The following is a 24,364-nucleotide window of genomic DNA, read 5'->3' on the forward strand; positions in this document are numbered from 1 at the left end:
ATGAGATTCAGATTTGATCGATTTCATTCAGACCGTTGAGGGATCCTATATATATGGGATCGCTTTCAGTCGGACTTTTACTTTACACTTGTCACCATCCTCTGCAGCGGAAGGTTCTGCCGGAAAGCTTCCCCAGTGCTAGGAGCTCCAGGGTACCCTTTTTCTGCTTCAGGTCAAGTTTTCTTGTCTTCATCCTTGGGTTCTTCTTCTCCCTTTAGGGTTTTCTTCTATAGTTTTCCATCTTTATGGCTAGGACTTCTTCTTCTCGGGATAGTCGGTCGGAGAATTCGACCGACGACTCTCCTTCGGATCCAGAAATGGAAGCTTCTTCCTTATCCAGGCCCAATGTCGAACGGCTCCAAGAGCAGTATCGTATCCCGGAGCAGTATCAGCACTTTGCCCCTGATGCAGATAGTCGGGTTGATTCTCCTCCTCTGGATCAGATCGTATTTTATGTCGAAGACCTTCGGATCGGTCTTCGATTCTCGATTTCGAAGTTCGTTTGGAATCTTCTTGACTATTACGGTCTCTGTCCTGCTCAGCTGGCTCCGAACTCCATCCGACTAATTATCAGTTTTACTTTGCTATGTCGACTCATACCGACTGAGCCTCGTCTTTCTTTCTTTCTTTCGAACTTTCTTTATCCTTTGTCCTCATCCTAAGGCCAAGGGTTGGTGGTTCTTCAACTCGAGAAAAGGTCTTTCTTTCATTACCGATCTTCCATTGTCCATTCATAGATGGAAGAATCATTTTTTTTTGTTTCTTATTCTTCTCCCTGGGGCTTTACTTCGTGCTGGGATGATCCAAGGATGGGCTCCAACGAGAATCGTTGGGTCGCCACTCCGTCTGCACCTGTGAGAGAATCCGACATTCTGTCGGAATCAATTCTCAAACCTGTTTTGATGTTGTCGGCCCTGACAACGCTTCCTGAAGCACCATCTACTGAAAATAGGACGGCGAGAGAGGATGGAGCTGCAGCAGCACCGTCGACAGCTTCATCAGTAGAGGTTCAAGTCGAGGCGGAGGTCGCGACTGAATCAAAATAGTCTACGACTGCACCAGCCGTTTTAACAGTGGAATGTTCTCGGGCGCAGTCAAGCACCGACTTTCCTGCATTCTCAAGCACGAGGTTGTCGATAGGAGATCAGGGGAAGGCATCGGCGACTTCGGTAGATAATGGATCATCGATAGGCCATCCCGTTCTTTTTGATATCAAAATTTTCGAAAGTAAATCAGCCTTGGCAAATCCAGCATTGGCCAAGCAGCTCATCCAAGCTGTTCTTCTCCCGACTGATTGGGAGAATAGGAAAAATCGGACAATAGTCGAGATGTTTTTTTCTTTTAGCCAATGATACTCGGGGTGAGTTCTTCAACATATCTTCTTTTTTTTTCTTTTTCTTTTTTATCTGATTTGATTCATTTTCTGCTTCAGTGGGCACATGACATGCACGACCTGGAGGTCGGTTATCAGAAGATTGCTAACTTCCATCGATCCTGGATGGACAAAGTGGCGGCCCCCAATGCTGAGAAGACAGTTGCCCTCGAACAACTCCAGGCAACGACTGAACGGGAGGCAAAGCTTCAGGAAGAAGTCTCTCGTTTGACTGTCGATCTACAATCCTCTGAAGCCAAACTTGAGTCGACTTTCCAGAATATCTTGTCTCTTGAGTCGCGGATCAAAAGCAAAAAGCACTCCATCCATCGGCTCCGACGAGAGAGGGATGGATGCATTAACGAGCTTGAAGCCGAACGTGAAAGATATCAGGCCACCCTGGAAAGGTTGGCACTGGCTGATGCTGAGTCGGCCTCCGCAAGAGCTGATGCGGAGTTGGCAAAAGCTGAAGCAAAGTCGACTGTTTACTTTTTGCTTTTATTTATTTCTGAACTGTACTGACTTTTTATTCTGATTATAGTCATGCAGCCGAGGATACGAGTGTCGTCTGCTGACATTCATCCACATGCCATCAAGAAGAAGGCAGCATCTGAAGCTGGCCCTTCTCGACCGCCAAAGAAGAATCAGATCGCTACTCTGTCTGCATCAGCCAAAGAAGAATCGAGTCGCTACTCCATCTGCATCGGTGAGGGAATCCGAAGAGGGGATGGACCACAAGAACATGAACAAAAGTCCACAATGATACAGGGGTACCATTATCTCCCATCATTTCATATCCCTTCATAATAAAACATATAATTAGAAGAGTTACCCATATAGTTTGTGAATACTAAAACAAGTAAACATAAAACAACACATATCAGATACCATACTAAAAATCAAGATGCCTAATCTGCAACTACTACGTATTGGTCATGTCTCAATATAAAAAGAATATACGCATGTCTATAATTCTTTAGCGGACTAAACAAATAATCAATCTCTTGCACATCACTTGAAATTTTTCTCTTTATTATCATCCTGTCATTTTGAGAGCCCTTCAATCTTAAGAATCTCATCAAACACTTTTATTTTTATCTCTTTTTCCACATTAAATGCTCCAGCCATTTGAAAGTATTTTATATGATCCCCAACCATTTGAAATACAATCACAACTTGGATAGCTCATTTGAAAGGACTTTCACCAATGGATCATCTTCAGTGCTGCCCTTTGATCTCTTTGATCTACATTGTCTAGAAGATGAAGGACCTATTGCTTGAATAGGTTAGATGTCATAGGTGACTGTATGTCAGATGCAAAACCAATCCAATCTTCTTGAATATTTTTCAAACATATATTATTATTCCAATCTACATCTGACATCTTTTCATTAACAAACTCAATAAAATTTGCTATCCCTTCTTCTCGCTTCATATTCTTTGCTACATCTGCTGGTTACTTAGCCGCTTCTCCAGTTGCTCTGTCTCTACCAAATACTATTGTCAACTGATCCAAATAGAGAAAAGATTTATTTCTAAGCCCTTTGGTATAAGGATAACTCTTTGAAAAGCAAACATCAATTTCTCTAGGTACTCTTAGCCCCCCATTTTTTCTAGCAATTGCATCATAACGAATTCTACTATCTTGTGCATAACCCTCCCAACCGGACAGAATATACATAAACTATATATTTTAAGAGCAAACATCCAAACATTTGTTGTAATTTCATTCTTTCTAGTCTAATATCTAGGTTTATCATGTTCTGCAACTCGAACTCTAATATATGTACCATCTAAAGTATCTAAATAATTCTATAATTATAAATAAAATAATAATCAATATATGTATTGTAAAATAAAAATAACTAAACTATAATTTGTATTTGGCTCTCATAAAACCAAAGTAAAATAACCTTTTATTGCCGCAGAATCTCCCTTTTGGATTAGCCAAACTTTTCTTCTACTTGACTTAGAGTAGATTTCATTTGATATATGCAACCAACTGCCCCTTCTCTTGCTTTTGATCTAGTTAATGGTAATGAGTGTGCTTGAAGCCCCTAGAGTTCTTCCTCTTTTCCTTCTCCGAGGGCAAGAATACATCCTCCGGTCGTCCACCCCAGAACACCGTCAAATGGTGTAATGATGCTTTTGGATATTGGGACAGGAATAGCACTCCCGATGCTTGCTTAAGTGCCAGCATCGACTTATTTGGTGTTGAGTGATTTAGCTCAGAGATCTCTGCATCGGATGCCTCAGAGTGTGATACCAGTCATTTCGAGACTATGTGCTGATCACTTGATGACTCTCCATCGAGAGCCAGTAACAATGGTCAAAGTCTTGGTCTCATGTCAGGTAGGTCTTTCTTCAATCGAAGCAATTAGAGGAGCAGCAGCTTGGACTTGACCGACCATAGGTAGAGGGCAGCGAAAACAGAAGTTTAATTCAACAGAAAAAGAAAGGGATTGAAGGACCTCCTCAAGTGAACTTATATGCCCTCGCTAGTAGCCCGAATTTTTCTTTATTCACAGGGCTCAATTGACTGATATAAGAGGTCTTTCATTAATTTTTGATTAAGCTCAGTATTTTCTCCTAGATAATGCATCTGCGCATCAAAGAAGAATATCCCACTAGTAAATTAGGAGACTTGCATTTTGTCTTCAAATTAATAGACTATCTAGATTCACTTTCTGCTGATCTTTATGTAGAGGAAAGGCTTACTTATCGAGCTTCCTACCACTGCTGGAATTCCACATGATTATTAAAGAGACGCACGGAATCGATAAGAAATTCTCACCTCATCCTCATTCCATTGGTTGTGAGGCAGGTAATTTTTTCTTCGAATATGCTAGGTAAGAAGTCCAAGCAAGGCCTAATCCCTCTTGCCCTCTTCCTGGAATAACTTGAATCAAGAAAGCTGGCAAACCTCCAACTACTGCTTTTTTTACTGGTGCATAGCTCTTAATAAAAATGATGAGAGTTTTATCTGCATAGACTTTAGAGAATTTAACAAAGTTACAAAGAAAGATCCCATCCCTTCCCGTTGCTGTTCCAAGATGTGATCTTAGAAGAAGGAATGACATGGACAGTGCATATGATAAGTTATTCTAGAATCGACATTTATATCATCGAAGAGGATAAGTTACCACCTTTGTCACATCATCTTGGATTTACACCTACAACTGGATGCTATTTTTATTGTGTAATGCACCCTTTGAGTAATTATTATCTTTGAGATACCAATCTTGAACCACCTCCACCGATCATCTGTTGAGTTTTCAAGTACTAGTTCTAATTTTTTAAGTAGAACCTCACGTAGGCACAGTATTTCATGAAGAACAACATTAAAATGTCTACAAACTATGGAGCTTAATTGATCGATGGAATAATAATTATGTAGATCTATTTTTTTGAATGGTGACTAAGGCTGCAAATGGATCAAGTTGATCCGTAACCCTATCCGATCCAACCCACATAGACCTAATCCGAACTATTTTAAAAGACCTGCAGATCTAGGTCGAATTCTAAAATTAAACCCATTCTATTTTTTAGGTTGGATATGGATTTACTGAATTTTGATCCAACCTGATTCGATCCAATCCGTGGAACTTTTGAGTTGATTTGGGTCTTCAGATAAATGACTCAATCAAAATCCAATATGAAATCTGAACACTCACCTAAACAATTGAATTTGAATCCATCCCAAGTCTCTCTCTCAGTCTCTTAGATACTCTCGTAAAATAATGTAATGCTCTTTTTCCATCTCTAATTGCTTTTCTCTCCATCTCCCAGGCTTCCTCCCGTTCTTGATCAATCTTCCTTCTCAAAAGATAAATTTTTACACCAACGATATTTATTACTATTTTATTAAAGTCATAGTATTGAAAAGCAGGAATTCTTAACATTTGAAAATAAAATATTAAGATAAAGGCAATTTGGCATATTACTTAGCTCTAGCTTTTATTGCATCTTATCTTATAGATTTCTTCTTCTAATTTGTTTGATGGATTTCTTTGATCTTAATTCAGATGTTTTTGTCTTATAGTTTCAAACCTTTTTTTTTTATTTTATTTATTATAACTTATTTTTTTTGTCAAGAATTTACAAGTTCAACCATTTTTATTAGTATTTGCCAATTTTTGTTGATATTCTTAAATTTTTTCACATATGTAAACAAAATTAGACTTGGTCTTTCATAGTCATAGGTCTATCTTAAACATCCGTGGTCAATTCTCTGGCCACAGGATTTGATTTCTAAAACTAAATTTTTTGGGATGGTATATCACAAGTTATAAGAAGGCAACCTTCATTGTGTTGCTTGAAAGTTCAAAACATATAGCCTCTTGAAAAGAAGTTTGGATGGGTGAATGAATCCCATGCCATTACTTACATAATTTTTTTATTATTCTTTCTTATAATTTTTAATGTTTGATTGCAACTTATGCTTACATTCTTTTCCCCAAAACTGACATCATTTGCAATTCAATACAATAAACTTTTCAACTACTTGTTTCCTATAAATGAAAGGAAGAACTGATTTATCAACAAAAAAAGTTGGTTAAGTCTAGTAATAGTGCAAATAAAGTTGCTGATAGATTTTCTACTTATTGATTTTGTTATTTATAATCCAAATCTAAATCAATCCAAAATCAGATCCGAACAGAACCCATATTTCATAGATTGAGGTCGGGCTATTTATGGATCCAACCCAACCTGAATGACCCGTTGGGTCAAAAAATTTGATCATGGATCCAACCCAATCCGACCCGATCTGATCTTCTATTAGGCTGGATTTGGATCCAATATTCAGATCTGATCAACAAATCAGATTGGATCAGCATCACTCATAATTTGATCCACCCCGATCCATTTGCACCCCTAATGGTGACCTATTGTATTTAAGAACATAGCCACCATTTCTTCCACCCTTATATCTCTACTAGCTGTCAATTTTTCAATTATTTTCAATATATCATACAATTTCATGAAACATCTCCTATCCATCCTTAAATGATTTATACAAAATTGATCACTCTCCACTATCATATGCTTAATGTTTGCAAGTCGAGTTGCATGTATATCTTTCTTCATGAGTCTCTCTAATTTCATCACCTTCTTCAGATATCAGTCTACGTATTGATCTCCTCATTCTCTTAATAACTATGACTAATGCAACCATGTAATATGCAATTAAGAACTTCATCATCACGTTATAATATATCATATGATAGCTTCAGCAACTCTTCTCTTTCTATTCTTATCTACATAATCAATAACCATCCCTGCATATACAAGTTGATTATACATAAAAATATGGTCCAAATTAATGATTGGATGAGAGGAAGAAAATCTTATCATAGAAATGATACTAAACTAATAAATAAAGAAAATATTGGAATATATGGTCCTCTTTGCAAGCATAACACAATATTTCTATATATTTAAACTTGATTACATATCTATTGAAGTTATTTCATATCTAATTTAAGCTTGATAACATGCCAAGCAAATTGTCATCATCTTTGTAAACTCTACTGCTTTAAATCATGAAGAAGAGACTTTAGACCTAAGATGGCAACTGAACCAAACTTTGGGATAAACTAAACCACTATCCATAAAGAAAATATATTCTGCACCTTGTCCACAAAGAATATGACCTTAACTTTTCAAAAGAATTCACAATAGTATTATGTGTGGACCATATACATGCATGGGTTAAGCCCTCTTCATCTCAAAAAAAAAAAAAAAAAGAATCTTGTGACATGAATACCATCAAGATTGTATGAAACAGAATCAAAAGACGGGGAGAGGACATGAGTTCTAATTTCTCCCATCTCAAACTCACCTAAATTACATCTTAGTTTAACCCCATATCTATCCTCTCTTAATTAGGAGAGTGGAAACATGTTTAAAAAGAAGAGATAGGATGGTTCGTAATACAAACTACTATTTGTGGTTTGATGATTTTATCTCAATCTAGAACTTCTTAAAATATCTTGTACCATATTTTGATTTTTAAAAAAAATGAAGAGGAAAATATTGAATAGATTATGATAAGCCTAGTTTTAACAAAATTAGCCTTAATTATCATGAATAAAATAAGATTCAATCATAATTAGATTCAACCAATATTTTTTTATACTTATATTTGAATTTTTAAAATCAATATTTGATTTTGTAATCTTATATCTTAATATAATTTCTTTTGTTAATTTGGACTCAATCTTAAAATGAAAAAAAAAATGCAGTCCCTTTGTGCCCCCATTGTATTTTACCTATACGCATCCTGGGGAGGATGCGTCCATGTCGGTGTAATCCTTAAGTCCAAGACTGGTAAAAAAAAACACCACGAGGTGGAAAAAAACCTAAGGATGGAATTGTGACTCGTGTCCTCCCTGTGACTCCATTCTACAATGTAAAACCATAGTAAATATTTATAAACAAAAATAAATAAAAGAAAGATTGATAAAATAATGTTGCATATCTTCAAGGAAGGAAGGAGAAGATGACGGCGATTAGAAAGCTGGTGGGAAGAAGAGTGGGGACTAAAATTTGAGAAAAGTGAAGGATTGAGTTATTGGATATTAATGATAGGGGCATTGAAAATGAGAAGAGGATATTTTAAAAATAAAATTAAATATTTTTTTACTGATTGATGAAAAAATGATTTAGTCTCTGTTTATGTAGGTAAGATTTTTTTTCTATTTTATGGATAAATACTACTCATGATAAAGTAACTTAACCATCTTGAAATTCATAAGAATATGGATAAGTTGGTCGATAGAAAAATTAATCATTTTTTTAAAAATATTTATCCATAAAAGAACGTCCCTTTTCTAAACTGGTATCATCCTGTGTAAGCTATAAAATTTTTTCAAGCTTTCCTTCCAACCCACAAAAAATATCTAATAATAGTGCGTAATGGAGGAATAAATTAGCGAACAAGGATAGTGTCTTCCTTTATCGGTAACAATATCTTCTTATGTTGAGAAATGAACACCACACATGCATATACAATGATTTGGATATAGACTCCTCTAAATGTCTACTATAGAAATGAAATTGTAACTTTTTTGCAGGATTCATTTCCGACCCACCAACAAGCTCTGACAAGGTCTTTTGATGTGTTTAAAGCCACCTGATGATAAATGCTTCAAATAGCAGTTTAAAGCATTTATCATCAGGTGGCTTCAAACACATCAAAAGACCTCGTCAGAGCTTGTTGGTGGGTCGGAAATAGCAGTTTAAAGCATTTATCATCAGGTGAGTTTGAACATATCGAGGCAGCTCGCGGATTGGAGTCCTTGATTCCAAAATTTCTCGTAGTACTCTGCATAGGTGAAGCTTCGATAGATGGATGGATGCTCCTCGTCAACTACCGCTTCTGCTTGTTTAATTAAAGCATTTGGAGATGGGCAATAGAAAGTAGGGACAGAGATCCTCTCGCTTGTGTTATTCACAACCACACGATGAAGCACACTTTTAAAACGATCATTACTGAGAACCTACAAGAAATATGCAAAATCTGTTAAATAAATTTTCATGATGGTTATTTATTGAAGCTAAGTGGTATGCAAATTGCACCACGCTTGTAATAAACAGACATAGCTAATTCTCCATGTCCACATACTTAAAAAAACATTTAACCATGTATATTATATTCATCTTACTCATCTTTCTTTTTGAATAATTAATTCTTAGATATTTAACAAAATAATAATTCTGATCAACTAGCCAGAAGCATAATAAACTAGTTCCATTTAAGAGAGGATTGAATTATTAAGTGAAGTTCTAATGAACTCTCTTTTTTTTTTCCACTCCTAAGTGCTGCAAGTTTACAATCCATGATGCATGCCTTTTTCTTTTCATTTATTTATAGAATATATTGCAGTGGTACCAATTATCAAAATTATATTGGTCTCAAATAACTTACCAAAATCCGAACCAAGAACTCACATGGATAGGGGATGCAACCATAGGGCTATAATCCAGTTTTGCCCAACCAAATACTCCCTCACATGCATGCAGGTACGTAATCAGTTACCCCTCCAAAGAAATTCATGACGTGGTGGTATTGTATGTAGTTTCAAATAGATAGATTTGAAAATAAATTTGGATTGTATCTTTTGCACAAAGATAAGATTATCTTCCTTCATCACTAAATCATCTTCTGTATAGATCTTAAAGTGCTACAAACTCTATCATTCATTTACTTGAATACATCTCGAAGGGACTAATAGATGATCCAACGATGGGTTTGTACTAAGGAAGATGAATATCCTTTTGTGTGAAAGATACACCCTGACACTGCAGCAACCACAATGATTGACTATAATCTTATCTTAGATTAATTTAACCTTCTCTTCTAGATGTTTTGTTCCGGGGTCAAATTGAGACCTTGCGCTGCACATGCATGTACCATTCACTATTATTCTGACAGCCAGATCACCTCTGAGTCAGTGACACATCATAGCTACTAGACACTGACAACTAATAGTTCATGCTGTAGATAACCATGTAGCCCTTACAAAATAATTAATGCAGGACCGTTCAAACTTAATTAGCCTTGTAGCACACCGAACATTCTTAGAAGTTGCACGACAATGCAGGTGCGCATATTATTTTATGGCCCATCCCATAGCAACCATCCATGGATACACAGCACTCTACGGTGCCGTGTACTCTATGATGCCATACATGCACCGCAACAGATCCTCGCTTAACGAAGAAACCTAGGTAAGGATTTGGCCTGACTTGGTCAAATACGTAACCAACCACTCTAAAGGGGCATAAGGAGATTTTTTTTTTTTAATAATGCTCACAAGGAGAAAGTAATTTTAGCTTACTACATTATTTGTAATATTTGGTTGGTAAGCAATGATCATATTTTTCAAAATATGCAGCAAAGTGTTAAACTAATTCTTCTGAAAGCATCCATCCACGCTCATAAATATCTTCAGATAGCTATTGCAGAATGATCTTTGATAGCTGGAGTAATCTGTAGCTCTTCTTTTATAATTTTTATATATCTCCAAATAATATATTTTTTCTGAGAGCCACCAATTCTGGGAGCCACCATCTTTTGCTTTCTTAAAATTAATTTTGATACCAGTGTATTGGAGAGACTTGATTTAGATGGAGCGAGTTTTGTTGTTCATGGTGCTAGTAGTCTTTTTGTAGCGGTAGGTGGTGTTAGGATATTTGATACCTTAATTCTGATAGCTAAGTTACGGACAGCTGGGATGATCTAAATTATGATGTTTATACACTACAGGCTTCAACGATTTATTTAAAGGTGACTCTATAGCGGTTATCAGATAACTCACCGATTCTCCTCCCGTTGAGGATAAGATCCATCCACTTCTATAAAATCGTTGGAGATTAATGCGATCACTATTATCTATTCATAAAGAAGCTAATAATATTGTGGATTGGATGGCACTGTATATGGCAAACCAATCACTATGGGACGTCTTCCCTCCGATTTTCTAATATTATATTTTCAGACTTCTACAGATATTTCTTTTTGTGTTTAATTTAATTAACTGAGTTATCCAAAAAAAAAAAAAAAAATGGAAAAGAAAAGGAGACCGGTACTAGCCCACGAATGGAACGAAAATGTCAACATATACCTGTATCATGTCACCGATGTTGATGACCAAGGTAGCTGGGACAGGGTCGACAGCCACCCACTTCCCGTTCCTAAGGACTTGCAAGCCAGAGACTCCATCTTGGAGGAGAATGGTGATGGCGTTGGGGTCTTTGTGGCCCGGCAGGCCGTAGGTCAGCTCCGGCTGGGGGCACGGTGGATAGTAGTTTATAGCCATGTGCTGTGCTTGCTTGCCCAGTGCCTTCACCATGTAGTCACGCTCGAGCCCCAAGCTCTCGGAGATGGCCTCTAACAGTTTCAAGGCCAGCTCTCTCACGTTCTTGCAGTACTCGCCAACAACTTGCCTGCAAGCCAATTGTTAATTTGTTCAAACGTCGGTAAATGTCAAGACTTTCAGAAGACTTTTTATCGATGACAAATTTCTAACTTTTGTCAAGGACGAGCTTCGTTTTTCTCCTACTTTTTTTTTTTTTTTCTGACTTGAAAACAAAGTGGAGACGAAAGAAGCGGAATGTGTGGGCTGCGCGGTTTGTGAGGGGGCCAAAAAGAACTGGTTGAAAGCTGCCAAACTTCCAGTTCAACCACGGTCTCTTTAACAACATTATTTCATTATGGCGAATAGGTTCTGAAAGAGTTACAAAGTGTTATCAAAGTAATGACAACATTAGTTATCAAACACTCGGATGTAATTATTTGAGTTTAAGATTATAATAGTTATAAGTGTCTGAGGTCCATCAAGTTACCTGGAACTGGTTGCGCTCTCTTCATCAGATGTCTGGAGTCTTGTAATCCTATCTTGGTTGTTCTCTTGCTCTGTTTCTGTATTTTTTTCTTTCTTTGATTCTTCTTTATTTCACTTATTCGATACATTTATTCTTGGGATTTTTTTTTTCCTTTTGTACATCTACTCACTTTAAATTGAATAAATTAAGTGGAGGAAATACCTTGCTTTCTCCGTATTTCATAAAAAAAGAAAAAAAAAATCTTAAAGATTAGTAATAGAAAAGCAACACTCATATTTATAAAATATTATTTTTGATCTATCGGTTGAAGAAAAAAATAATTTCATCTAGCATGTCAGAGGGTATTTAGGAGTTATTATTTTCTCTGTATAAATTTATTTTTATAAAATAATTATGTGATGCTCGACATATAATATATGTCCTGCTTCCTCCTTCCTCCTCTTCTTTCACTCTTTTTTTTTTTTTTTTGTTTGCGTATGTTTTGTGGGCCAAGTATGTTATTTTATTTGGTAGGATTAGAGTTTTCTTTTTGGATGAAAATTTTATTTCAAAAAAAATATAGGTTTTGTGCTAAAACATTCTTTAATCCATCTCTCCTTTCTATAGTCACATAAATAGCTTTATCTCTATAATAAAAAATTTTGCATTATTTTTTTGCCTCCCGACATCTCAAAAAATAAAATAAAATAAAATAATTATATGAAAAAAATTGTTGCCTACTATTATTTGTGTGTGTATACCAAACCATGTTCTCAACATAAATGAAATTTTTAAAGAGAAAAATATATAAACAGAAAAAACTAAAGAAATCTCAAATGCTAGAGAAGTTTTGATTTTATGTACCTAAAATATACAGGGTTGGAGGGCCACTCGTCTACATTTATTCTTGGGATTTTTTTTCCTTTTGTACATCTACTTACTTTAGATTGAATAAATTAAGTGGAGGAAATACTTTGCTTTCTCCATATTTCATAAAAAAAGAAAAAAAAACCTTAAAGGTTAGTAATAGAAAAGCAACGCTCATATTCATAAAATATTATTTTTGATCTATTGGTCGAAGAAAAAAATAATTTCATCTGGTATGTCCGAGGATATTTAGGAGCTATTATTTTTTCTGTATAAATTTGTTCTTATAAAATAATTATATGATTATATGTCCTTCTTCCTCCTCTTCTTTCCTTCATTTTTTTTTTTTGTATTTTATGGGTCAAATATGTTATTTTATTTGATAGGATTGGAGTTTTCCTTTTGGATAAAAATTTTATTTCAGAAAAAATTATAGGTTTTGTGTTGAAACATTCTCTAATCCATCTCTACTTTCTATAGTCACAAAAATAGCTTTATCTCTGTAATAAAACATTTTGTATCATTTTTTTGCCTCCCGACCCCTCAAAAAATAAAATAAAATAAAATAATTATATGAAAAAAAACTGTTGTCTACTATTATTTGTGTGTGTATACCAAACCATGATCTCAACATAAATGGAATTTTTAAAGGGAAAATATATATAAAGAGAAAAGACTAAAGTAATCTCAAATGCTAGAGAAGTTTTGATTTTATGTACCTAAAATATACAGGGTTGGAGGGCCACTCGTCTGCAAAATTCTCGAGAGGATAGCAATGGAGCCTTAAGTAATCTCTCCAGTTGCTAACTTTCTCGGTTTTCACATTGAAGCTGGTCGAGAGCCTGGTCGTTTTTTTAGGATCGTCTGAGTAGCTCTTCAACCTTTCAGACTCCGGCAAATGAAAGAATTCCTTCGCAACATGCAGCATGCCTTCAATGACATCCATAGGGATGCCATGATTCTTAACCTACAAAATCCACCAAAGACTAAATGGAAGAGAAAGCATTAAAAGGATCCTTGATGCGTTTTTTATTTTTTTATTTTTAGAAAAGATCCTTGATGCGTTAAACAGCATTTCCAAAGTACTACCTGGAAGAATCCGTCATTCTGACACGCTAAACCAATTTCTTCAACTACTTGGGGGCGATTAGCGCCAGCGAGGCCTTGAAGGTCTATAACAGGAATCGCCGCATTCGATTTCTCCACATTGAACTGGTCCGGACGGTCAGACTCTGGCCTGATGTATTTGGAGGGGACGTATTTAATATGGGAAGAAACAAGATCGCTTAAGAGAAATTTGGTAGAATCAGTGGCCATGGGAGAGGACATGTTAACTAGGAAAAAAACTTTATTATTATGTTTCTGATGACAACTGGCTCGGTCTCTCCTATAAATAGCCGGAGATAGAGTTTGATGGATGCAAATTACGTACGTGATACATATTCTTACTAAGAGGACTAATATTTTTTTTTTTGCATCCAAGCAACAAAGCTTGCGTTTATCTCAAGAAAATAATGCCTAATGCCTCGGAGATTGGTTTGAGCTTTGGCAAAGGCCCAAAAATGCCGTCTCTGGTGTTCATACGTGGTGTCGGCTACTGCCTAACTCTAACTTTTGACGACATTAGTATGGCGGATTATTTTTTTGTGCATTGTTTTTTGCGTGACACTAATCCAAACCCAATCATCATATTTTCGTGTCTATTTTAATTCTATCTCACCTTTTTCTTTTTTCTCAAAAGAAAAAAGAAAAGAAAAGAAAAAAAATCTCTCACTTATCTCTTTTGGCGATATTTTTGTGGCCAGATTTTTGTTCTTATGTTTTTCCTTTTTGTTTGCGTGTAACAACGAAAGCCTGGTGATGCGTTACCCAAATAAAACGAAAGCCTAGTGATGCAGGTAGGATGACATCAGCGACAATTTATCATTATTTGCGTCAGCCATGAGGTGGACTTCTGACGTAAGCCTCACCAAACGAGTACACGGGGAGTAGGCACCGCTTTTGGCATTCTAGTGTTTCACCCTGTAAGGGTGCCTTTTATCTTCCTTTTTTTTTTTTTTTTTTTTTTTTTTGAGGCCAGGCTCGTGGCAGCCCGCCCTGGTTGCTGGCTCCCACCGCCGACAACGGCGTCATGGTTCTGGGGAAGGGCAGCACAGCAATGGAGCCAATTGCATCGAGGTTGTAAGTTTGGTTTTGTGACATGGCAATGGAGCCAATTGCATCGAGGTTGTAAGTTTGGTTTTGTGACATGAGATTCACGTGTCATGATTTTAGTTTTTTAATAATATCAAAAATTATCATTAAAAAATTACTGTTGGATGATTTGAAATCCCACCTTTTCCATTGTGTGTTCTGTTGGGTGCTTGATGATTCGTATGGGGATCTTACCTGTCTGGTCACTGATGATCGATCTGATTGCAGCAGTCAACAGTACTAGCGGAGATGATAAGTAATCTCAAGAACTATTCTAGGCCTCGCAAGGGAAGATCGGCTGGAATCTAGTTGAAATAGGGCAGTGCAAGGGCGCATTGCATGGGTTTCGCTAAAACAATCACCAGAGAAGGTAGAGGAGCTTGTTAGGTGGTTCCTGAAGGTGGTTGAGCTCTCGGAGGAGGACGTGAGAGTGGAATCAGAAGAGTGGATGGCCTCGGTGGTAGTGCTTAGGAACCTCATCTAGAAAGTGGCAATGGAGGTGATGGCCAGGGGTTTCCGTCTTCGAGTGGGTTTAAAAGGAGATGCGGCGGGCTATAGTTTCGAGAAGGGCCACCTTTTATTCCACTTCAAGAAGGCCAGAGAAAGGGATTTGATCCTCCATCGGCCATGAGTGGTCGTCGGTCAGGCACTACCAGTGGAGCCCTGGTGGCCTGGCTTCTTCCCATCGAAGGGAGCCATCTGATTGGCCCTAATTTGGATTTGATTGCCATAGCTTTTGATGGAGCTTAGAACGGAGATGGCGATTTGGAGTGTTCTTAACTTGGTTGAGGAGCTGTCGTCGATGGATAATTGCACGGCGAAGTGGCGGACACTCAGATTTACCGAGGCTTGTGTGAAGATTGATCTCTCCCAACCACTAAGACTAAGGGTGCTAATCAAGGGACTAGAGGGCTCCTTCTAGCAAAGGTTCGTGTATGAAAACATCGACAGCATGTGTCTCTAGTGTGGGCACTTCCATTCTTTTGGAGGCGGCATGTTCGACCGAAGGTCGAGAAGGAGGTTCAATGGCCGGCTTTCGCTCACAGAACATAGTCCGAGCCAAAGGGGAGGAGGTGGGAGCAGTGGATGGAGGGTACAGAGTAGCACGACCAGCGAGTACGGGTCGATCCCACAGAGACTTGGTTTTAAAAATGATTTTCAAATCTATGCTCAAGCGAGCTTTAACAAAAATCGAAAGTCGAAAGTTGTTTGCTAAAGACAATAAGACTAAGGATCTAGGATTTTTGAATCCACTAGATCTAGATTAGGGAATTCTACCTAGAATTTTTCTTATTGATCCTAACGACTACTCCTCTTGTCTTTCCCAAGCATAGATTATGAAGGGACTAAGACCCAACGATAACCCATCAAGATTCTTTACAGGGGAGTAGTAACTAGGGTCCCTTAGGGTTTTCTCCTCCTATGCACTGAATCAAGCATGAACTATGAAGGGACTCTGACCCAACTGTAGTTCATCAAAAATTCTTGGCAAAAGAGGAAGAAAAAGAAACCCTAAGAAAAAGAAAGAACCCTATGTAAAATCCCTACTCATGATCTAGCTTCATCGCAAACCCTAGAAGGGATGCTTAGCTAGACATGATCTAAATCTACTTGCAAAATTTAAATGCAGAAAAATAAACTACCCTAATTTTATAAATTAAACTATCCTAATTGCATAAATTTAAACTGCATAATTTAAACTAACCTAATTGCATAAAATTAAATTGCATAAATTAAACTATCCTAATTGCAAGAAAAATAAATTGCATAATGTAAAGAGATGAAATTGCATAAAAATAAGATTTTATATATAAAAAAAATTTATTACAAAAACCTCAAAGCTCGAGGCTTGAAAAGAGAGCTAAAAACCCCACTATCTAGGGTTACAAGCTTGATCGGAAGGAAGAATACATAAAACAAGGGCCTTTGGGGGCTTTTTATAGGCATTTGGGGGTTATAAGGTTTTCAAAACTTTCGATGTGGGACTAAGAGGTTTTAGGGGGTTTATGGTGCGCCGATGGGTCCATGGTCCATGCGCCTGTTGCTGTGGACCAGGCGGCTAACCAGATCACCAAATCAGTTGATTTTTGACCAATTTTGATCTGATTTGACTCGGGTTTGACCCAATTGAGTCTTCTTTCTTCATTCTTCAATTTTTGGGTCAATTTAACTCCGTTTTGCATAAAATTTACGCCGTTGGAATCCTCTTTCCTTGTTCTTTCTATTGATCATCTCTTCTTCTGCAAAATATAATAACAAGTATCAATTTCTTAATAAAGTTAGATAATTTAGATATTAATTGATACTTTTTATGTCAATTTGTGATATAAATCACACCCCCCAACTTAATCATTGCTAGTCCCTTAGCAATGTACCAAAATAAGATCATATTCCAAAAAGATCCTTTCTTTGCAAATTAATTTAAGATCGAAATTCAAGAAGTTTTCTAGTATTACTAAGTAATGAGCTTCGAATTAGAATCGGTAGTCAGTCTACTTAGAAGCTTTCTTAGAGTACATGAGCACCAGGTACAGAAAGCAGAGAGTGCTTCAATTCGAGATTTTTAGAATGGTGGCACAGGGCCTGCCTTCTCTTATCATCGGAGACTTCAAATGCACTGTGGCGTTCCATGAGAAGATGGACGGTAGGTAGTATGTGGATAGTATTGATTTCAGAGAGCTTAGGAAGTTCATTGGTGGCTTGGGCCTGATTGATCTTGGTTATACCGGATCTAGATTCACCTAGTGCAATAATCGACAAGAGGCGGATAAGGCCTGGGAGAGGATTGATCGGGCACCTACCATCATTGACTAGTTCCAATGCTTTCCAAGGCACCAGGTTCAGTACCTTCTAAGGGTTGCTTTAGACCACTGCCCGCTTCTCCTCATCACTGACGGCCTGCATATGCATAGGACTACATTTAGATTTGAGAAGTTTTAGACTTTCTACCTGAGATCGTGAAATTTGATTAGAGAGGTGTAGAGGAGGCTGGTCCATGATGACATGAGATATCGGATGACCCGAAGGCTTGAGTTGGCAAGGCACAGGCTCCTTTAGTGGAACTTTCTTAAGATTGGTGATATCTTCAGATAGATCGAGGAGATAGAGGGGGACATTGTGGAGCTCCAGAAGTGAGAGGATTAGGAGGGGGCCTCCAAGAGCTTGACTTAAGGGAGCTTCATCACAAGCTCTATGTCCACTACTCTTTATTGAAATAGCAGGAAATGTTATGGAAGCAACAATCCAGGTTCAATGGATCATGGAGGCCGATCGAAACATCAGATTCTTTCACCATTCGATGATGATCCAAACGTCTACCAATCATATTAGGTAGCTGAGAGAGAGCAATAGTAGAGTGGTGGAGAACAGTGATGAGATCAGAAGATAGATACTCTAGTTCTTCAAATCACGTTGGACCACACCCTCAAGCAGGGATGCCCCATTCCAGGGGTTTTAGCCTGTGAGCCACATCTTCAATGAGAAGATTGAGGTCCTGACTTGTATGATGTCTGCTGCGAAGGTTAAGGGGCCTCTGGTCTCTTAGGAAAGATAAGGTCTCTTAAGAAGGACAAGGCCCTGGGGTCAAATGGGTTTCCCCCTCTCTTTTTTCGTCAGTACTAGCCTATTGTCTGGGGAGAGGTGGTGCAGATATTTTTGAGTCTAAGAGCTTTCCAGAGAAGTAAAACAAGATGCTAATCACCCTCATCCCAAAGAGATCTGATGTGTCTGTCCGGACACTTCAAACCGATCAGTCTTTGCACAACTCTCTATAAAGTATGTGCTAGGATCTTGATCAGACGGTTGAAGCCAATCATTCCTCGCTTGATTAGCTCAGAGTATGGTGCTTTTGTCAGTCACCGCTGCATCACCAATAATATCTTGCTTGTCTAAAAACTTATACATGATTCATGGTGTGCCCCTATTCATCGAAACCTGATGGTGATCCAACTAGATATGGAGTGGGCCTATGATTGCATGAGCTGGCATTTTTTGCGCCAGATGCTACATGAGTTTGGCTTTTAGGATGGATAGATTGACTGGATCATGAACTATGTAGAGACCCCGAGCTTTACTATCTTGATCAATAGTACCCTGATAGATTTTTTTTATATGACGGACGGACTTCGCCAAGGGTGCCTTCTTTCCTCCTACCTGTTTATTTTATATGTTGATGCTCTATTCCATACTTTGTAGATGGCTGTTCAAGGGTCGGAGCTGGAGCCCTACTAGCCCACTCCAGGGACTCAACCGCTCTAGCACCTTCTTTTTGTAGATGACTACTTACTCATTGGTCGGGTCTCAATCTGAAATATGAGGTACTTTGTGACATTGTTGAGGCCTACTATCAGCTTCTGACTAGCTTGTAAACTTACAGAAGTCTACCATCACCTTTATCCCCAAGACAAAGGTCCAGATGAAGCGGATGACTCAGGATAAGCTAGGGATCTCAAAGCAGATTGGGGCCCTAATCTATTCAAAGGTTCTTATCATGGGGTGGAGACTTCGGAGGGCCAACTGTAAACCCATGAAGCAATGGGTATGGGATCGCCTTGAGAGCTAACAAGTCAATGTCCTCTCCATAATGGGCAAAACTATCCTCATAGGATCAATATTGAGTTCCATTCTGGTCTATCTCTTAATGAACACTATTGTGTCAAGCTCTTATCTCGACGGGCTAAAGTAATAGTTTCAAAACTTCTTGTGGGGCTCAAGGCATGGCAATCATGGGCTTCACCTACTATCCTGAAAAGTGGTCTGCCAGTTTGTGCGGGATGGGGGCTTAGGGATCCAATCTCTACTGGTCAGAAAGAAGGCTATAATTGCTAAATATGCAGTTAGCTTCCTCATCTAGTCTAATTGCTTGTGGAATAGGATGATGAGTTCTCGATATGAGGCACAGAGTCAGAGATCTCAGATCTAGATTGATCACAACTGCTCATTCATTTAAAATAATATTTGTGCCTATGCCCCAACAGTGGTGACTTAAATCAGATGGTTGATTGGGGATAGGACTTCGATTGATGTGAGCTGAGACACTTCAATTTTCATCTTGTCCCTCTCACGTTGGCCAACCTACATCAGTATGAAGGTGGATGATCATCTGTGGGTTTGTGACTTGACTACTGTTGATGATGGGGGCCAGAGGGTGCAGGATGTCATCTGTCTCTTTGACAATCAGCTCGTTGATAGGATTCTTGCTATCTCGATTCCACTCCATTAGAGCTAGGACTTGAAGGTGTGGAGCCGATCATATTGCATTAAGGTTTCTGTGAGGGATCTCATCGAGATGAGCAAATAAGTGCTAGATAGGAGGATCGAGGCCGCTTGGATCTAGAGAGTGGTTGTCTATCCTAGAGTCAGATTATTTCTTTGGAAGGTTGCTTGAGATCAACTTCTGACGTGTACGCTTCTTAGGGACAACGACATGGAGGTTCTGGCTGCCTATTCAGTCTGTGAGTTGGAGGATGAGTTGACGAAGTATGTCTTCCTTCATTGTCTGAAAGCGAGGTTGATTTAGAGGATAGTCGGTGGTTAGCCACAGGGGGCGAGTAGCTACCCTTGGCTGTATCTCTTTCTGGATGCAATCCGTTGGAGTATGGCTAAGGGTTCGACCTATACTTTGAGAGGTAGGATGGTGTATGTCGCCCATTAGATTTGACTTTCTAGGAATGGCTTGATCTTTAAAACTTAGATTGTGCCTATGCATAGGGTGCCATAAAGAGCCTATTATCTAGTTATGGAGTACAACCGTTTCGATGCTGTTGGTCTATCGCTTGACATCCCAAATTTCTAGGATTCTCATGCTATATCTGCAGTGATCTAGAGGGTTCCTTTCATTTCCTAAGAGCCTCCTCCTTCGAGATTTGTCAAAATTAATTTCGATGGTAGTGTTACTGATGGTAGGAGTGTTGCAGGCTATGTCATCCGCGGTCCGGATGTCAGGCTGCTAGCAGCGGGGGGCTCACATCTTTTTGAGCCTTCCATCCTGGGTGCAGAGCTTCGTGCTACTTGAACGGATATCATCTGCACCAGGCAGGTTTTATTGAGGATGACTCTTTCATAGTCATCGGCTAAATCTAGGATGAGGTGAAGCATTGGAGTCTCATCCGCTCTTCCGCGACATCTGGAGTTTCCCTCACCATTCCATCGCAGTGCCCATTTGACACGTCTTTCAAAAAACGAACAACATGATAAATTGGATTGCATCATTTGTTACCGAGCACACCGAAGACTGGACCTGGGCTCTACAGGATATTTTGTTTTTTAATCTCTTGGGTTGTACTCGTACTAGCTAGAATGGTGTGATCACATGCATGTATATCCAAAAAAAAAAAATCATCACTAGAAAATTTGAATACCTCCACTATAATTGTTTGTAATAATTATAATGATTATAAGCAAAATAACCATCATTAATAATTTTTAATGATGATGTATATCTTATCACCATATAAGATCATACTATATGTGATGACTAAATACCATCACTAATACTCAATGTTAGGATTTGACGTCTCGAGATTCAGCCCACATTGAGTCCACAGCAAAGTTTGCGATGAAAAACGGAGTCCAACGAAATCAAGATCACCTGAAACGGAGCTCGGATGGAGGAGATACGAGCTTTTGAAGTTGGCATAAGATTCGAGGCGGCGGAGGACCACCGGCGACCGGCGGCGGGCGGCAGCGGCGCAGCCGCAGGTGGCGGGGCGCGGGACGCGCGACCCAGGCCCGTGCAGGACGCACGACCCATGCGGGCGGGCGGCCCAGGCGGGCGCGCGGCCCAGCTGGGCGTGCGGCCCAGGCGCGCGCAGGCCCGCGCGCGGGAGCGGGCCGGCCCAGGCCCAGCGGCCTGCTGGCCCTTTGCCCCGATCCACCATGGACCGGACGGTCCATGGTTGGGCCTGTGGACCGCGCAGGCATTTCCGACGCATTTTGCGTGATCCACGGCACTATTCCATGGATCAGTCGCGATCGGAGGGCGTGGGTTGATCTGTTTTTTTGATCCGACGGTTCAGAACCTGATTTGGGTTGATTAAGGACTCTTAAACCTAATCTAATTGGGTTTTAACCCTTTAAAAGGGCCTGTGCGTGAAACAGAGAGGAGGTGATTCGGTTTTTCTACTGAGGCCATGCGTAACCCGAGAAGAGGAAGAAGAGAGAGGCGGAAGCGCTGAGAGAGAAGGAGCAGGAGGCTCCTGGACAGCGGTCGCCAGGCACTTCAGGGGTTCAGGGGGTCTTTCAAGAGAGAGAGAGGTTTTGTGAGGGAAACTTCAGGTGAGAGAGAATTGGGTGTACAAAGGTTGAGGGTGAGGTCTCCTCTTGTAAAATTTCTTTTTCATAGTGAAGTTTGCATGCCCCGTGGAGGCGAGCCCTTTTGTGGCTGATCCACATATTTTGATTGTTTTTCCTTTTGTTTTGTTTCTTCTTTCTTCCTGCTGCATCGCATGGTACTGAAAGGATCTTGGGAGGTGGTGTCCTGGCCAGACATCCACCCAACAAGTGGTATCAGAGTAAGGCGGTACAAGGACGCAGATTGCAGCAGTGGTGAGTAAGACTGAAGATGGAGAAGACAAGAACAATCAAGATGAAGATCAACAATTTTGATGGTAAGAGAAATTTCTTCTTGTGGAAGGCAAGGGTGAAGGACGTGCTCATCCAACAGGGGTTGATCGAAGCTCTCTTGTGCGATGAGAAGCCGACCACCATGGAGGTGCGAGATTGGAAATGGCTACAGATGCAGGCGGTGAGTACCATCCGCATGTACCTGGCAGATGAGGTGGTGATCCATGTGCTGAGTGAGATTTTTCCAACGGTGCTGTGGTCGAAGCTTGAGGAGTTGTACATGGCGAAGTCTCTCACCAACACTCTTTTCCTCTGGAGGCAGTTTTACCAACTGCGGATGACTGAGGGACAGAGCGTGCAGGAGCATTTGAGTCACTTCCAGAAGATCCTTACCAACCTCCTCAGCGTTGGCGAGAACGTTGAGGAGAAGACCAGGGTGCTGGTTTTGCTGGCGTCGCTTTTCCCTTCGTACGAGTCCTTGGTGACTGCTCTTCTAGTGGAGAAGAGCACTATCAAGATGGACGAGATCACCGCGGTAATACTCCAGAACGAGGTTCTCAGGAAGGAGAATCCAGCTTCGAGCTTAGGTGGCGGTAGCTCAGTTTTGGTGGCTTCTGGAGGAGCAGGAGGCGGTAGATAGAGCGACAGGAGATCGCAACGAGGGCGGTCCAAGTCCAGGAGGGACTTGAGCAAAACCAGGTGTTACCAGTGTCAGGAGTTAGGGCATCTAGCCAAAGATTGCCCTCAACTCAAAAATCGGACGGTGGCTGCTGTAGCGACGGCCGGCAGCAATTTAGATGGAGATGTCTTAGAGATATCTAATGAGGTATCTACTTTTTTCCAGCAGTGGATATTAGATTCTGCATGCCCCTATCATGTATGCAGAGGGGAGTAGTTTGACTCCTTGGAGAATAGTGAGGGCACTGTATATTTGCCGGATGGATCGAGCTGTGCGATCAAAGGCATTGGGACGGTCAGTTGGAGGACACATGACGGTGTAGTGAGGAGATTGGGGGAGGTCCGATACATATCCGATTTCAGACGGAATCTTATCTCACTTAGCAGACTGGATTCGAGAGGCTACAGGACGGTAGCTGACGGAGGAATCCTGAGAGTGTTACGTGACAATAGGATTGTACTGGAGGGGAAGAAGAAAAGCAGAGGACATTATTACCTGATGGGGAGCCCAGTGCAAGGTGGAGCTTCGGGAGCCAGGCGGAGCCCAGAGCGAGGTGGAGCTCCAGGAGGTGGATCGGGCACGAGACAAGAAACTCGAGAGGACGAGAGGCGACATCGCAAGGTGAGATTCCTATTGCCGCAGAACGATGCCCTGAGCAGATCTCAGGTCAGGAGGAGCACAGCATACGACGGAGATAGGATCGAGCAGCCTGGCTCGACTCCCATGTTTGCCCATCCATGATCAGTAGACGATTGCCCTAGGGCATGGGGGCGAGGAGATCCAGAAGCTCTCAGATTTTAGAGGAGGCCAAATATCGAGTCGAAGTGGAGATTGTTAGGATTTGATGTCTCAAGATTCAGCCCATATTGAGCCCATAACGAGGTTCACGGTGAAAAATGGAGTCCAACGAGATCAAGATCACCTGAAACGGAGCTCGGATGGAGGAGATACGAGCTTTTGAAGTCGGCATAAGATTCGAGGCGGCGGAGGACCATCGGCGACCGGCGGCGGGCGGCAGCGGCGCAGCCGCAGGATGCGACGCACGGGACGTGCGACCCAGGCCCGCGCGGGACGTGCGACCCACTCGGGCGGGCGGCCCAGTCGGGCGCACGGCCCAGGCGGGCGCGCGGCCCAGGCGCGTGCAGGCCCATGCGCGGGAGCAGGCCGGCCCAGGCCCAGCGGCCTGCTGGCCCTTTGCCCCGGTCCACCGTGGACCGAGCGGTCCATGGCTGGGCCTGTGGACCACGCGGGCGTTTCCCACACGTTTCGCATGGTGCACGACACTATTCCGTGGACCGATTGTGATCGGAGGGTATGGGTTGATCTATTTTTTGATCCGATGGTTCAGAACCTGATTTGGG

The 24,364-nt window shown here is 40.4% G+C and overlaps 2 protein-coding genes across 3 annotated transcripts in view; one reads left to right on the forward strand and one right to left on the reverse strand.

Moving 5' to 3' along the window:
- LOC140852598 (IAA-amino acid hydrolase ILR1-like 5) overlaps nucleotides 1-24,364 on the forward strand; it is a 137,173-nt gene that overhangs the window by 94,586 nt on the left and 18,223 nt on the right. The window lies entirely within an intron of this gene.
- Nucleotides 8,531-13,979, reverse strand: LOC105054240 (protein DMR6-LIKE OXYGENASE 2-like). The gene is made up of 4 exons (XM_073246018.1): nucleotides 13,658-13,979; nucleotides 13,288-13,535; nucleotides 11,002-11,323; nucleotides 8,531-8,874 (listed from the first exon to the last, which is right to left on the reverse strand). Exons 1-4 carry the CDS (start codon nucleotides 13,895-13,897, stop codon nucleotides 8,629-8,631), a joined length of 1,056 nt encoding a protein of 351 aa, XP_073102119.1. The 5' UTR covers nucleotides 13,898-13,979; the 3' UTR covers nucleotides 8,531-8,628.

Source organism: Elaeis guineensis, chromosome 11 (genome assembly GCF_000442705.2).
Source record: "Elaeis guineensis isolate ETL-2024a chromosome 11, EG11, whole genome shotgun sequence".
Taxonomy (NCBI): Eukaryota; Viridiplantae; Streptophyta; class Magnoliopsida; order Arecales; family Arecaceae; genus Elaeis; species Elaeis guineensis.

Bases quoted from the DNA above. Each gene is read 5' to 3' on its own strand.
- LOC105054240 (XM_073246018.1), bottom strand. From the start codon at position 13,897: ATGTCCTCTCCCATGGCCACTGATTCTACCAAATTTCTCTTAAGCGAT. The intron at 11,324-13,287 runs GTACATAAAATC...ATTGGCTTGCAG, and splicing joins TCCAACCCTGTATATTTTAG to GCAAGTTGTTGGCGAGTACT. The intron at 8,875-11,001 runs GTATATGTTGAC...TATTTCTTGTAG, and splicing joins ACATCGGTGACATGATACAG to GTTCTCAGTAATGATCGTTT.